Source organism: Dipodomys merriami, unplaced genomic scaffold, assembly GCF_024711535.1.
Source record: "Dipodomys merriami isolate MVZ:Mamm:240054 unplaced genomic scaffold, mDipMer1.0.p SCAF_125, whole genome shotgun sequence".
Taxonomy (NCBI): Eukaryota; Metazoa; Chordata; class Mammalia; order Rodentia; family Heteromyidae; genus Dipodomys; species Dipodomys merriami.
In genome coordinates this window covers 3,719,571-3,735,152 of record NW_027202549.1, presented here as the reverse complement: position 1 = coordinate 3,735,152, position 15,582 = coordinate 3,719,571, and the positions used below count along the sequence as shown (strand labels likewise).

The following is a 15,582-nucleotide window of genomic DNA, read 5'->3' as shown; positions in this document are numbered from 1 at the left end:
GTGCTAGCCTTGAGCACAAAGAGGCTCAGGGATAGGGACCAGGCCTGAGTTCAGGCCCTACAACTGACAAAAAAAAAAAAAAAAAAAAAAAAAAAAAAAAAGAAAGAAAAAGAAAAGTGATGCTCATTACTCTGTGTCAACCTTTAATAGTAGTGAGTCATTGGGGCTGGGAAGGTGGCTCAGTGGTAGAGCGCTTGCCTTGCATGCATGAAGCCCTGGGTTCAATTCCTCAGCCCCATATAAGCAAAAAGAAAAAAGCCAAAAGTGGCGCTGTGGCTCAAGTGCTAGCTTTGAGCTGAAGAGCTGAGGGACAGCGCCCAGGCCCAGAGTTCAGGCCCCACGACCAGACCCTCCCCCCCGCCCCCCCCAAAAAGTAGCGAGTCAGGTATCATACTCCTAGCACCAATTGTCTTAGAGCTCAAGAAATGGGTTCTTAGATGACTGTTTTCAAACCACTGATCATATACAAAAACCCCAAATACAACAGAGGTTAGAGTAATGGCTGCATCAGTATCTATCAAGTAGACTGTGTTTGTCTTGGCTTAATTTTCTCTTTCCAGATCATTAAAACTTCTGTTTACAGATGCAATGTAAATTCAATTTAGTGAGCTTAGGGTATCAGGCTTCATTCATTGCTCCATCACACTTGCTCAGGCACAGAAAATAAAGCCCTGAATATGGCTTCTATGTGCTGAGCCTGCTCCAAATACCCACTGACAGAGACTATACCCCATTTTAAGTAGAAATCACATTAGCCAAGATATAGTTGGGATTCAAACTGCAGATATAGTCTTTAAAACACAGGTACTTCCTTACTTTCAGGGGATTTTCCTCATCTCCATTTCGCACCAATTCTGGGATGAGCTGCTGCCTTTCAGCTAAGGCTCCCTGGAAAGGAGAATAAATAAACCATAAGCCTCAAGTTTTACATAGGCTCTCTTTACGCAGTGTGGCCATTTCTGCTATTACCTTCTTTTCAAAGAGAGCAAAACCAGCATCTGCTGCAGCAGATTCTCTCCTTTCTTCTTCTCTCAAGGAATTAACAGGTTGAAAGCTGTTTTTAAAATTTTCTTTTTGTTTGTTTAAACTCTTGGCCCAGCGTTCCATGTCTTTGGCGATCTAATGTCAAACAAAAAGAAATACCACCAAAAAAAACCCACATTTAATCCTGTATACTATTACAGTAAGCAATTAAGGATTTAATCAAATGGCCTATGACAACTTCCCTTTTTTTTTTTTGCTTAGTCCTGGGTCTTGAACTCTGGGCCTGAGTGCTGTCCCTCAGTAATTCAGCTCAAGCATAGTGCTCTACCCCTTGAGCTACAGCCCCACTTGTGATTTTCTGGTGGTTTATTGGAGATAAGAGTTTCACAGACTTTCCTGCCCGGGCTGGCTTTGAACTGTGACCCTCAGATCTCAGCCTCCCGAGTAACTAGGATTACAGGTGTGAGCCGCTGGTGCCTGGCAAACTTCCATTATTATTATTATTATTTTTTTTTTTTTTGTCAGTCGTGGGGCTTGAACTCTGGGCTTAGGCACTGTCCCTGAGCTCTTCAGCTCAAGGCGAGAGTTCTATCGCTTACGCCACAGCACCACTTCCGGTTTTCTAGTGGTTTATTGGAGAGAAGAGTCTTATGGACTTTCCTGCACAGGCTGGCTTTGAACAATGATCCTCAGATCTCAGCTTCCTGAGTAGCTAAGATTACAGGCGTGAGAGCCACTGGCATCTGGCTTATTACCAGTTTTTAATAAGTAGTTCATGGGGCTTGAACTCTGGGCCTGGGCACTGTCCCTCACCTCTTTAGCTCAAGGCAAGCATTCTACCACTTGAGCCACAGTGCCATTTCTGGTTTTCTGAGTGATTTATTGGAGATAAGAGTCTCATGGAGCTGGGTGCTGGTTATTCACGCCTGTAATCCTAGCTACTCAGGAGGCTGAGATCTGAGAATTGCAGTTCAAAGCCAGCCCTTCAAAGCCAGCCCTTCAAAGCCAGCCGGGGCAGGAAAGACTGTGAGACCCTTATCTCCAATAAACTATTAGAAAACCAGAAGTGGTGCTGTAGCTCAAGTGGTAGAGCGCTCGCCTTGAGCTGAAGAACTGAGGGACAGCGCCCAGGCCCAGAGTTCAAGCCCCATGACTGACAAAAAAAAAAAAAGTCTCATGGATTTTACTGCCCAGGCTGGCTCTGAACCTTAGCCTCCTGAGTAGCTAGGATTAGAGGCATGAGCCACCGTGCCTGGCTAATAAATACTTCTTAAAAGACTAAAGACTTCTAGGACACTTTTTTTCCCTCCATAAGATCACACCCAGGTAGGCACTCTACCACTGAGCTACATCCCCAGCCCAGCCTAGTTTTTTAAGAATCCAAATAAAGCTAACAGAAGTGCTACAACCCAAAAATGAAGAATTAAGCCATTCAATATTCCAAGAAAACATTTACGGGTGCTATGGATGAGCCATACTCATTACCTGTTGGGCTGTTTTGCTCTTGGGCTTTTCTTTTTTCTCTTTTCCCTCTTTTGTGGGAGGCAGGCCTGCCTGCTGATGGGAGCTAGACTCTGCAGCTGGCACATAGGTCTCTTTCTCTCCATCCCAATAAAGGTACTGCTGTGTTAAGGAATTATAGTAGTACTAGAAGAAAAAGCATACAATTAACACACTTTCTGTTATGTCAAACATTTTTGGGGGGAGAACTGGGGATGGAATCCAGGACCTTATACATGCTAGGCATCACAGCTATCCTGTGATGTACCCCAAGATCTCTGTGTCAAACCTAAAGTAATATTTTGTTAAAAAGGTAAAAAGTAATTATTTGTCAAAAACAAAAACAAGTCAGATGCTGGTGGTTCATGCTGTAATCCTAGCTACTCAGAGGGTTGAGAGCTGAGGATTGAGGTTTGAAGTCAGCCAAGGCAGAAAACACTATGAGGCTCTTATTGCCAATTAAGCACCAGAAAACTGAAAGTGGCACTGTGGCTCAAAGTGGTAGAGGTTAGCCTTCAGCACTCAAGCCCTGAGTTCAAGCCCCACAACCACTGCCACCACCAACAAAAACAAGACATGTAACAATTCTCTTCTCCTCTTTATTCCTGCCACTCAGTCTACTTGATCAACAGACACCCAGGAGAGAGAGATTGTGATGTGTCTTGCAGGGAAGGGGTGAGATGGGAAAACAATACAGAAGTTATCCTTTTCTGTAGCTGAACTGAGAGGAACTAGACTACACAAATGAGAGGAATAAGAAAGCTGTACAGAGGTTGAACCTGCTTAGGAAGCTGGTATATTGTGTGTCACATATCCCTCCCCCCCAAGAAACCACAAGTTTTCAATGTCAACTTCCTGTTTAAAATATTTATTTTACTATTTTATACATACAGCTCCTGGTCATAAATATTTATGGAGTGTTAAAGTTGCTTTTGCTCCTTAAAAGTTATGTATGGCACCAAAATTAAATATCACTCCAGACCTACTAAATTCTACCCAGAATATATTAGGCTGCCAGGTACCACTGGATTCATGCCTCTAATCATGCCTTTACTACTCATAAGGCTGAAGATCTTATTTGTGTGGATGGGCAAATCAGACTTCTAACAAAAAGCTGGAACTGGAGACATGGCTCAAGGGGATAGGACTCCAGTGATGAGGGAAAAAGACAAGCAAGAGCAAGGCCCTGAGTTCAATCACATACTGGTCACATATTGTCTGAATCTATTTATATATGTCTAGAATTCACCTATTGTGTCTATGTATAAATCTAAAGAAAGAGAAAGTAGATTAGTGGTTACTGAGGAAGGGGAATAGAATGGAAAGTGACTGTGTAATATGTGCAGGGCTTCTATTTGAGCTGATGAAAATGTTCTGAGCTTAGAGAGCAGTGAGTTAACACAACACTGTGAATATAGTAAAAAGTAATGATCTACATACTCTTTTTTTTTTGGTCAGTTGTGGGGCTTGAACTGTGGGCCTGGGTACTGTCCCTTAGCTCTTCAGCTCAAGGCTAGTGCTCTACCACTTGAGCCACAGCACCACTTCTGGTTTTCTGGTGGTTTACTGGAGATAGGAGTCTTACAGACTTTCATGCCTGGGCTGGCTTTGAACCACAATCCTCAGATCTCAGCCTCCTGAGTAGCTAGGATTACAGGCACGAGCCACCAATACCCGGCTCTTTTTTTTTTTTTTGCCAGTCATGGGGCTTGAACTCTGGGCCTGGGCGCTGTCCCTCAGCTCTTCAGCTCAAGGCTAGCACTCTACCACTTGAGCTACAGCACCACTTCTGTCTTTTTTCTGCTTATGTGGTGCTGAGGAATCGAACCCAGGGCCTCATGCATGCAAGGCAAGCACTCTATCACTGAGCCACCTTCCCAGCCCCAATACCTGGCTCTTTACAAGGGATCTTGCAGATGTGCTTGGAATGTATCCATGTAAATATTTAAAAGAACTGCACACTTTGGTCCTGTGCACTTTTGTATTGTACATGTAATATGTAACATACCTCAAAATGTTTTGTGTGTGTGTGTGTGTGTGTGTATTGGGGCTTCAAACTTTGGGCCTTAGATCTCAGCCCCCTGTGTAGTTAGGATTATAGGTATGACCCACTGATTTACAGCTTCAAAATAGCACTGGTGGGCTCATGCCTGTAATCCTAGTTACTTAGAAAGCCAAGGATCACAGTTTGAAGCCAGCCTAGGAAGGAAAGTCTCTGAGACTCTTTTTGGGGTCCGGTCGTGGGGCCTGAACTCTGGGCCTGGGCGCTGACCCTCAGCTCTTCAGCTCAAGGCTAGCGCTCTACTACTTGAGCCACAGTGCCACTTCTGGCTTTTTTCTTTTTGCTTATATGTGGTGCTAAGGAATCAAACCCAGGGCCTCTGGCATGCAAGGCAAGTGCTCTACCACTGAGCCACCTTCCCAGCCCGTCTCTGAGACTCTTAACTCCAGTTAACCACCAAAAATGGTTATTAGAAGAAGTAGATCTGTGGTTTAAGTGGCAGAGCATCAGCCTTGAATGATAACCCTAAGGGACAGCAGCACCAGGCCCTGAGTTCAAGCCTAGTATGAGTATCAAATAAATAATAAAGATAAAGATAAATCTTACTCCTTTTGCATGGAAAGTTCATTTTGACTATTCCTCTTGTGCCTCATCAATGTTCTAAGGAAAGCTCAGATTCTTCCAGCAAGAGTGAAGAAGAGAGCGTACTTACTTGTGAGTTGGGGTCATAGTACAGCCCTGTTGTAGGATCATAATAATATCCTGAAGATTCATCATACTGGTACGTAGATGTGTCAGGTACAGCTACAAAAACAAAATCCAGCATATAATTATTACAGGTAAAAAACTGGCTTTATTTCAATTCTAAGGCAGTGGGATGCAGCAGGCCTTAATGTTCTTCTTTTCCTCACATTCCCAAGTGTCCCTCTGACACCCATTTCAAAGGGAGAAAAACTTTTATTATACAAAGACAACTAGGACCTTCCAACTGTCAACAGCCCCATGAGGTTTGGCTTACCATATTTGGTACCAGGAACTACACCAGTAGGGGAAGCGGCTGGGGCCTGTGTACTTGTGCTAGTGCTAGGCTGTGCTTCCTCAGTCTGGAAAGAACAGCAGCTTCAATATAATTTCAACTGTAAAGTCTTTTAAGAGAACTAAAACACTGCAATCATCCAGGAAGAAGGGCTCCCCTGAAAATACACTGCAGCCAAGGACCTAAGGAAATCCTTCAGCAAAACACATGCTGACAACTTTCTAAAGGTCAAGCTGAAGCATTTATAAAGTATAAAGATACTCATGTTTGGTATTTTATACTTAAAATATACATAATAAAATTATTTTATTACTTAATACTGTAAGACAGAACAGGATGGAATGTGTATTATTCAATCCGGATTTTTGCAGCAGGAAATGATAGTATTTGCACATCAATATAATAAAGTTTCCCCAAGAATTATCAATTCTATATGTAAGAGGATAGGATTACCGGAGAGCCAGGTGGATTGGAGGTCTGATTATACAGCTGGGGACTCTGGGACACTACAGCTGCTGAGGTGGTGGTCACTGCTGTGCCTGATGATGAACAAAGGGATTAGAGAGAGTCAAATGCACTGAACAGCAGGCCAACTACCTACCTGTAATGCCTCATCTATCTTCTTAGTTATTGTGTTAGCTTTTCTTTTTTTCTTTTCTTGAGACAGTCTCCCTATGTAGTTCAGGCTAACTTTGAACTTGGAATCCTCCTTCCTCAAGTGCTGGCATTACAAATGTGATCTAATTCCCAACCAACTCTCTCTCTCTCTCTCTCCCCCACTTCCCCCCCCCCCCCCCCTTCACTGTGGACACATGGTAACAGTTCTATGCCCCTCACATTCTTGCAGAGATATGGACTTCAGCTTTGGGTCTAGTTAAGACACCTTGTCATGTTTCCTCAAGCATATTTAAGCAAAAGGTACAAAGGAGATGAACTTTACTACCTGATGTAGATGATGAATCAGATTCTAATCCTCCAGTTTGTTGCTGATAAAACTGCTGATAATCCTGTGAATACTAAGGAAAAGTTCACTATTAAATTTGCTACTTGAACAATAGAAGAAGTTAAAGACTAGAAACTGAAAGCTAGTTAACTCAACCTACCTGAGCATACTGGGCATAACCATCCTGGCCTGGCTGCAGGTAACTATAGTCAACACTGCCTCCTTCACCACTTTGAGACTATGAAAATGGGGGAAAAAAAAAAACCCAAAAACAAAAAACAAAGTGAATTTCAAACAAAGAAGGTAGGAAGTACTCTCCCAAACAAATGAAAAACTTCAAACAACTCCCTTAAAAACTTCTGCAAGTATCTTGGGAGAGATCACATTTGTGAATTTCAAGACTAAAAAGACTCTTCTTACCTGGGTAGATGACCACTGAGCAGCAGCTATGGCTGTACTAGCTACAGAAAAGGCGCTGACACGGTTGCCATCTGGAAGGACCAAGTCCCTGAAACCACAAAAATCCAATCATGTGATCCTATCTCTGCATGCCCCCAATTAGTGCCTTTGTGCTGCCAAGAGAGCAGTTAGGTCTCAAATGGCCATGTTTCACAGGGGGAAGAATCTTTCTACGCAAACTCTTCAGTGGACAAGTGTCCCAGTATTACTACTGCTCTAGTTCATAATTGCCATTTAATAAGGCATCTGTTGAATGAACAATGGTACTAACAAAAGGGGAAATTTACAGTGTTAGATTAAAGTACTATATACATGGAGCTATTAAAATGCTCTTTGGAAAGCTAGGAATATTGCTAGATTGTGACACTAGACCTCTTCAGTTTGCCTGCTCTAAAACATATTCTCATCTGTCATCTTGCCTTTGTCTTGCTTTGAAGGAATTTCTGGCAACTATAAAGTAACTACACAGGATAGAAGAGAACTGGCTATTAGGAAATACAGTCATTTCCCTCCTGATATACAATCAGAGAGGAGAATATATCAATGTTGAGAACATAGAACTGGGGTACAGTTGGCAAAGTATCTTTGAAAAAGTATGCATATGCAGTAATTTGAAATAAAGAAAATAAAGCCACTCACTTTCTGGCACTTTTTGCAAAATCAACACCAATAGTTTTCCCATCAATTTTCAAAGGAGGATGGAGACTCTGTAATATCTGAAGCAGCTGAGAAGCATCCTGAAGGAAAATGTGAAGAAAAGAAATTTCATCAGTTTAAGAATTAAAAATCTCTCATGATAAACCAATAAAAATGTACCACTCTGCCGGGCGCTGGTGGCTCACGCCTGTAATCCTAGCTACTCAGGAGGCTGAGATCTGAGGATTGCGGTTCAAAGCCAGCCCGGGCAAGAAAGACCGTGAGACTCCTATCTCCAATAAACCACCAGAAAACCGGAAGTGGCGCTGTAGCTCAAGTGGTAGAGCGCTCGCCTTGAGCTGAAGAGCTGAGGGACAACGCCCAGGCCCAGAGTTCAAGCCCCACGACCGACAAAAAAAAAAAAAAAATGTACCACTCCAAAAAAATCTCTCTACCATCGATTGTATAAGACATAATCTGTTTAGAAATATGAAACTGAGAAAAGAAATACCTCCAGGTTATGAAGGTAGTCAGTATTATTAAAGGAGCAAAGGCTAAATAAACCAGAGCACAAAGACTAAACTGTAACTCAAATTTCAGTTGTCAGTTCTTTACAGATATAGACATTTTTACTGTATATCAAAGAAATCAATTCTAGCTGTGTGTTGGTGGCTCACACCTCTATAATCTTAGCTACTCAGGGGGATGAGATCTGAGGATCACAGTTCAAAGCTAAGCCCAGCAGGAAAGTCCATGAGACTCATCTCCAATTAGCTACCAAAAAAGACAGAAGTGGAGATGTGGCTCAAGGGGTAGAGTGATAGAGCACTAGACTTGAACAAGAAAGCTTGGGGTCAGCACCCAGGTCCTAAAAAAAGTCCTATAATTTAGTATCACTAAACTATTATTATACAGCCTTGAACTTTATGTTCCAGAAACCTCAAAATTAGTTAAGTCACATTTACCTCTTAAAGTTGTTTTTTTTTTTTTTTTTAATTCTTGGGGGCTAGAGATTAAACCCAGAATCTTGGAATATGCTACATATGTGCACTGCCACTGGGCTACATCTTCCAAATACAGTTATTTTTGTTTTTTCAAAGGAAAGAGTAGCTTAGAAGAACCTCACCATTGCAGAAGACAGTTGTACAAATGCAAAGCCTCTGTTCTGCTGGGTCTGTTTGTCTTTGATGAGACGAATGTTATTAACAGCTAAAGATGCATAGGGAGATAGTGCTGTCATAATGGAATCCACCACAGTGTGTGGAGCTATGTTCCGAAGAATGATCGCTGGAGGGAAAATGAGACAAAAGACATAACCATGCTTTCCCATCACCAATGTTTTTCACACAGGTTTAAAATACAAAAAAAAAAATCTATTTTGGTAAGTTCCTAGTATATTTTTCACTCTGACAAGGAGAAAAATCTTTTTTTGGGGGTTGGTTGTAGGGCCTAAACTCTGGGCTTAGGCACTGTCCCCCAGTTTTTCAGCTCAAGGCTAGCGTTCTACCACTCGAGCCACAGCACAACTTTTGGCTTTTTCTGCTTATGAAGAATTGAACCCAGGGCCTCATGCATGGAAGGCAAGCACTATCTACCACCGAGCCAAGTTCTCAGCCCCTAAAATCTTTTATTGGAAAAAATTAAGCTGCCCTTGCTCACCTAAAAGGGGCTAAGAGGGACAGCAGCAGTGGCTCATGCCCGTAATCCTAGCTACTCAGGAGGCTGAGCTCTATGTGAGGATCATAGTTCAAAGCCAACCCTGGCAGGAAAGACCGTGAGACTTATCTTCAGTTAACTACCAGAAAATTGGAAGTGGCACTGTGGCTCAAAGTGGTAGAACACTAGCCTTGAACAAAAGAGCTCAAGGACAGCACTCAAGGCCTCAAGGCCTGAGTTCAAGCCCACAACCAACAAAAAAAGGGGCGAGGGAAGCTGGGCACTGTGGCTCATCAAGCCTGTAATGCTAGCTACTCAGGAGATTGAGATTTGAAGATCATGGTTCAAAGTCAGCCCAGGCAGGAAAGTCTATGAGACTCTTATTTCCAATGAACCACCAGAAAACTGGAAGTGGTGCTGTGGCTCGTGTGTAGAGCACTGGCCTTGAGCTGAAGATCTCAGGGACAGTGCCCAGGCCCAGAGTTCAACCGACCAAAAAAAAAAAAAAAAAAAAAAAAAAAAAAAAAGGGGGGGGGGATATCAAAGGGAAGGGAAGCCAGGTGGCAGTGGTTCACACCTGTAATCCTAGCTACTTAGGAGCTAAGATCTGAGGAGCCTGATTCAATGTCAGTCTGGACCAGAAAAATCTTGAAATGCTTATTTCCAACTAACCACTAAAAAGTAGGAAGAGGCCGGGCGCTGGTGGCTCACGCCTGTAATCCTAGCTACTCAGGAGGCTGAGATCTGAGGATCGCGGTTCAAAGCCAGCCCGGGCAGGAGAGACCGTGAGACTCCTATCTCCAATAAAACCACCAGAAAACCGGAAGTGGCGCTGTAGCTCAAGTGGTAGAGTGCTTGCCTTGAGCTGAAGAGCTGAGGGACAGCACTCAGGCCCAGAGTTCAAGCCCCACGGCCGACAAAAAAAAAAAAAAAAAAAAAAAAAAAAAAAGTAGGAAGAGGCGATATGGCTTAAGTGGTAGAGCACCAGGTTTGCATGGTAAAAGCTAGTAAGACTCTGAGTTCAAGTATCACCAGAAGCGCGCGCGCACGCGCGCGCGCGCGCGCGCACACACACACACACACACACACACACACACACACACACACACACACGAATTAGAAAGAGGACTGAATTTCCAACTGATGTGAACTATTCACACAAAAGCCAAGTTTGAACTTACTATCACAGTAGTAATCCACAGACTGAACTGACTCTGTGGTTCCAGGGGGCACTTCCTGTTCAGAGTCTACAAGTTGGAGAAAAGAAGACTCAATTGAAGACTAACAAAGTATTTTTGGTAAGGAAATAATACCCCCAATCTTTTTAAGTACATACAGCAGACTTTTCCCCCCTCTTCCTTTTAAAAACATCTGTAGCTACAGTAAAACCTCCTTATTTTGACTTGGCTAATGTATAATACAAATATTGGGCCAGGACAGGATGACATTTACCCCGGCACTAAAGAAAAGCAATTGTCGAGGCTGGGAAGGTGGCTCAGTGGTAGAGCGCTTGCCTTGCATGCCCGAGTTCGATTCCTCAGCACCACATAAGCAAAAAGAAAAAAGCCGGAAGTGGCACTTTAGCTCAAGTGGTAGAGCGTTAGCTTGAGCTGAAGAGCTGAGGGACAGTGCCCAGGCCCAGAGTTCAGGCCACATGACTGGACCCCCCCCAAAAAAACAATTGTGGAAAGCAAACCAGGTGAGCAGACTTAATTTGGGAAAACAAAAATAATTTTCTGTACTCTCACAATGAGCAGCAGCACCTATATAACCTAAGGTTAAAAAGGCTTAAGGAAAATATTCAAGTTGCTTGTTAAACTTCCTAAAATCTATACTTTTCTTCAGGTTCACAGACAGGTAACTCAACCCATCAAGTTTCATTGCATTTTCCAAATTGAATCCATGCTTACCAAACTTGTCTGCTCCACATCGGAAGCATTTTAGTCTTTTCCTGAAATTGTTAAGGCAGCACTGGAAAAAAAAAAGTTTTATTTGTGGTTATTTCTTACATTAGGCCAGATTTTCTAGTAACAATGTGGGTTAGAGCAGTGAGGCCACAGGTAAGTCCAACAACTAATATTAAAAAAAAGCAGGAAATGATATACATTCCAGATAAAAAAAAGGGTATAAACCCCAAAAAGTTTAAATGTTAGATCACACGAACTCTTCCAAGAAAAACAAATTTTGTTGTACCTTGAAGCAGAATTCTATTTTTATCAACTTGAAGGCAGTTCACCCAAAACTCTTAGCTCAAACACACTGACAAAGTTTATGCCTGATATTAAGAGTGCAATATAGATCATTCTATTATATGCAGACATAATGTAATCTGAATTGCATCTTGTCCCTTACTAGATAATCATATACAGGAATAAATTTGAGCACTCTCAAAATAGCAATGTTGACAGGCTGGGAAGGTGGCTCAGTGGTAGAGCGCTTGCCTTGCACGCATGAGGCCCTGGGTTCGATTCCTCAGCACCACATAAGCAAAAAGAAAAAAAAAAAATCAGAAGTAGCACTGTGGTTCAAGTGCTAGAGCACTAGCCTTGAGCTGAGGGACAGCACCCAGGCCCAGAGTTCAGGCCCCACAACCGGACCTCCCTCCCCCCCAAAAAATAGCAAGGTTGACAACAAAGTTCAAAATGATGTACCAGTGACAGGACCACATTTTTGTTATCAGGTTTCTCAAGGATATCTGCCAATGCAGTTGAGAGGCCATGCCAAAGTTGAGACCTCAAAAATTCAATAAGCAATAAAGTGAAAAACACTTAAAATCTTAATTGAAATAGCTTGGAAATCTGAATCTCTATATAACAAAATCTGTACAGTTCTTGGGCTTCTGTCTTCAATACCAGCACAGGACACAGGGAAAGTACAAAAAGATAAAAATTACCTTATAATAAGAGCTGGTGATTAAGCATTTATTTTCCTTGTTTAGACATCAAACAGATAAACAGAAAAACAGTAAAATACTGAATTAGTTTTATTTGGGAAGAACACATGTTTACCTTGTTACAAAGCCAATCTTCAAACTTAGGTCTGGGATTGCTATAATGCATTGCAATGTGCTTTCCTTGAATCACCAACTTTTTCTGCAAGAAAAAAAAGTAATTAGTTATTTCCATTGTGAGGAACATGTGTCCATTTTCCCAGGGCAGAGCACACTTCGGAAAAATCAGTGCTCTGGAATTAAATGGACAACATACGGGGAGGACCAACCACCGCCACCTATACTCTGCCCATCCAATCCTTCAGATAGGCAGTAAGAGAATGGGATGTGGAGTAAAGGTAAACGGAGTCAGGGAATGTTGAAAAAGCTGCCAAACACTAAACACTGACATGCACCAGGCTGTGTCTCCAGCAGAGACAGAAGTCTTACATTCAGCATTGACAGGCTGCCTGAGAGTAACAGTCTATTTCAAAAGCAGAAGACAGACCTCTCCCAGTTCTGAGACTGTCTCCTACATTAGACCTTAAAATAATATCCTTGAGCTTTGCTTCACTTTTTCCCAGTCCCCATCCTTATGAAAAGTACAAGACTTTGTATTTCCCCCTTCCCCAACTCTTGCTTCAAGATGTGTCCTTTGTGGGGGACAAAAGGAGGGGAACACATTTTAAAGGGAACTTTATTACAATTCTTTCTCAGGAATTATTATGAATGCCACCAACTCTAAAACAGCTAAATGAGATTTCTTTCTGCCAAATGTGATTATGTCATGTCCTAGGTGATAGATGTGCTTTTCATTGAAATGGATGGTACTCTCTTTAGGATAAGTCATCAGGAGGCCAATGAAGTTTCTTCAGGGGGGTAGGGAAGTTCATAAAAATATATACCACCTCATCCTTCAAGTCAACCTGTGACTAAATGGGACTTAACTTTAAAACTCTAAGCTGAAGCTGTCTAGACAAAAGTATACCTAAGACCTGCCCCCAAAAGATCCTTCATTTACATAAGTATCTTTCCTTTTTAGATGGGATGGTGTTCTGACACTAGCAGAACAAATTTAATTAGGTTAGACACCTAGATTGTTAAAAGGAAGCTAACCCTTTAAACAGTGTTGAGCAATTTGATTCTTACAAATCCTTAAGGATTTAAGACATACGTTTCTTTGGTATCTAAAGGCAAAAGTACATTATGTCTGGCCAATAGGGAAGTGCTGAAGGGCCATCTACTCATTGTAATGTACTAAAGCAAATATAAGCTGGGAGATATGTCAACAGATCATCCCACTAGGAGGGATGTGTGCTGGGAGAAGACTCCAAACTACCACTGAATCCCTAATCCTACTGGCCTTTAATTTCTGGAGTGAATATGAACTGTACTATACATTAATATAGCTTTGTATACATTAAAATTGTGGAGACTTTTATTGTGTATGCTTTGGATTTACTGGGATGGCAGCCATGATATAAATGAATGAAGACCTGGTTGTGATTTCTAGGCTATAAAGTCATTCATTTATTTGTTTTTGATACAAGGTCTTACTTTGCTGCCCAGGGTGGCCTCAAATTCATCATCCTCTTGCCTCAGCCTCAAGACTGCTGAGAATACAGGCATTAGCCAACATTCCCAGAAAGAAATTGAGAGGCTTAAAAAAACCTTAAGTCAGTCAATCAAAGCAACAGCCTTATTGGTATGTCTTGTTATAAAGTTATGTTATCACAGAAATGTCACTCTTATTCATGGGTGACTCAAATCATAACATGCTGTAGAAAAGTAATGCAATGAGCAAAATATACTTGCTTAAAGTCATTCAATATTATGCTTTGGAGTTCTTGCAAAAACTTTTAAGTTCCAAGCAATGAACATTATTTTGATAAATCAAGGAAAACTTTAAAGTCATTATCAAAGAACCACCAATGATTTGCTTTGAACAGATTATAAAAGGCATTGTGAGGAGACTGTAATATTGTTATTTTTAACTAGATTATAGATAGTGGCAGGGCATCTTTCTTAGACTAATCTCATCAGACTTTTTCACATATTCTATTATGTCCTTAAATAATTCCTGAAGATCCATCCAAGCAGTTTTGTCTCCAAGAGGCTTGCTTGAGGTCTCCGGCCAGAAATAATTATAAAAATTACTGCCACAGACTTCCAGTATGTTCCTTCACTGTCAAACAGAAGAGTGTGATATTCTAAGCTTACCCTCAAAGGGCATCAGGTAAGGAAAAGGAACATTAAGATATTTTGCTAACTACCAGACAGGTATTTAGTAGTTAAAGATCTGCAAGGTAGCCATATTAAAAAGCAGAATAAATTCTGCAAGGAAGTCTGTGGTACTATATTTAGTCAATTTTAATATATACAAAGCATTCTTTTTGCTTTTTAAAAATCACTCCTTTGGAACAAACCACTCCTTTAACCGTTTTTTTTAATTGTACAGACTTGTTCCATTTTCATGAATATCTAGACTTGGTGAGTGAAGCAACCTGATTGGCTTCCATCCAGCTGGTAGCATCTTGCAAGTGATAAAACTCCACGAAGGCGAAACCACGGCTTACACCTAGAGACAGCATTCAGATATAGACGGGATACTCGTGTTAGTCAGTTCCTTTAAACAGGTGAATCTCTCTCCCACTGCTTCAACACTTCGTGACAAAGCCAATTGGGAAGCAGCTTTACAAATGTGACTTGAGTTTGGGATCTTCTTGATACTTTGCCATGGCAAGGAAAAAGCCGCCTGAACTAAATGCCACTTGATTTTTGATTCCACGCTTAAAGTAACCATGCAACCGACTATGAACAGTCAAACAAGGAGTTCATACTTACCGAAGGAAAAGAAAGCCCCTAAAAACAAAGTTTTAAATAGTTCCTCAGATGCTAACATCGTTTTCAAAGAGTCACATTCCTTAGCCATGGCAAACCTTTCATTCTGAATTCATGTGCTTGAAGACTGGGGGATAATCAAGATGTTCTTTAGGGACTGAAGTGGGAATGGGGAAGAGAGCCAGAATAACAGGAACTAAGGAAGTTCTCACCTGTCTTCCTCTTCATCAGCCTCACATCCGCAGGCTGAGGGCCTTCAAAGGACTCCATCATTTCTCGAATCTGTACAAGGTTTTACACATTTACAGTTAAAGCCACACTATTTTACAAAGCTCTAGGATTAGGGAGTAATCTCTACCCTTTTAAATTTATATCAAAATGCATCCTAAAAGGCATAAAGAAACTTTTTTCACAGAAATTAAATGTATTATAAAAGCCTTGAAGGATTCATTGTACGCTTCCTATAAATTTCCCTCAAGAACCATTATTTACATTTACAGAATCTTGCTCATGGTATTATTTATATTTACAGAGTCTTGCTCATGGCATGATGGTCCTCAAGCTTCACTGCTATAATCTAATCTCATTACTCTTTG

The 15,582-nt window shown here is 41.5% G+C and overlaps 1 protein-coding gene across 2 annotated transcripts in view; it reads right to left on the bottom strand.

Annotated features, from left to right (window-relative positions):
• Positions 1-15,582, bottom strand: part of LOC138824097 (RNA-binding protein 5) — a 33,077-nt gene that overhangs the window by 4,332 nt on the left and 13,163 nt on the right. For both annotated transcript variants that reach the window (XM_070017817.1, XM_070017818.1), the window contains exons 5-20: positions 15,199-15,268; positions 14,650-14,723; positions 12,225-12,308; positions 11,127-11,187; positions 10,398-10,463; positions 8,687-8,847; positions 7,564-7,661; positions 6,886-6,973; positions 6,626-6,703; positions 6,466-6,538; positions 5,976-6,061; positions 5,505-5,589; positions 5,199-5,290; positions 2,470-2,631; positions 970-1,119; positions 817-888 (exon numbers count right to left, since the gene is read on the bottom strand). In XM_070017817.1, the coding sequence (XP_069873918.1) occupies positions 817-888; positions 970-1,119; positions 2,470-2,631; positions 5,199-5,290; positions 5,505-5,589; positions 5,976-6,061; positions 6,466-6,538; positions 6,626-6,703; positions 6,886-6,973; positions 7,564-7,661; positions 8,687-8,847; positions 10,398-10,463; positions 11,127-11,187; positions 12,225-12,308; positions 14,650-14,723; positions 15,199-15,268 (1,500 nt within the window). The remainder of the gene's footprint in view (positions 1-816; positions 889-969; positions 1,120-2,469; positions 2,632-5,198; positions 5,291-5,504; positions 5,590-5,975; positions 6,062-6,465; positions 6,539-6,625; positions 6,704-6,885; positions 6,974-7,563; positions 7,662-8,686; positions 8,848-10,397; positions 10,464-11,126; positions 11,188-12,224; positions 12,309-14,649; positions 14,724-15,198; positions 15,269-15,582) is intronic.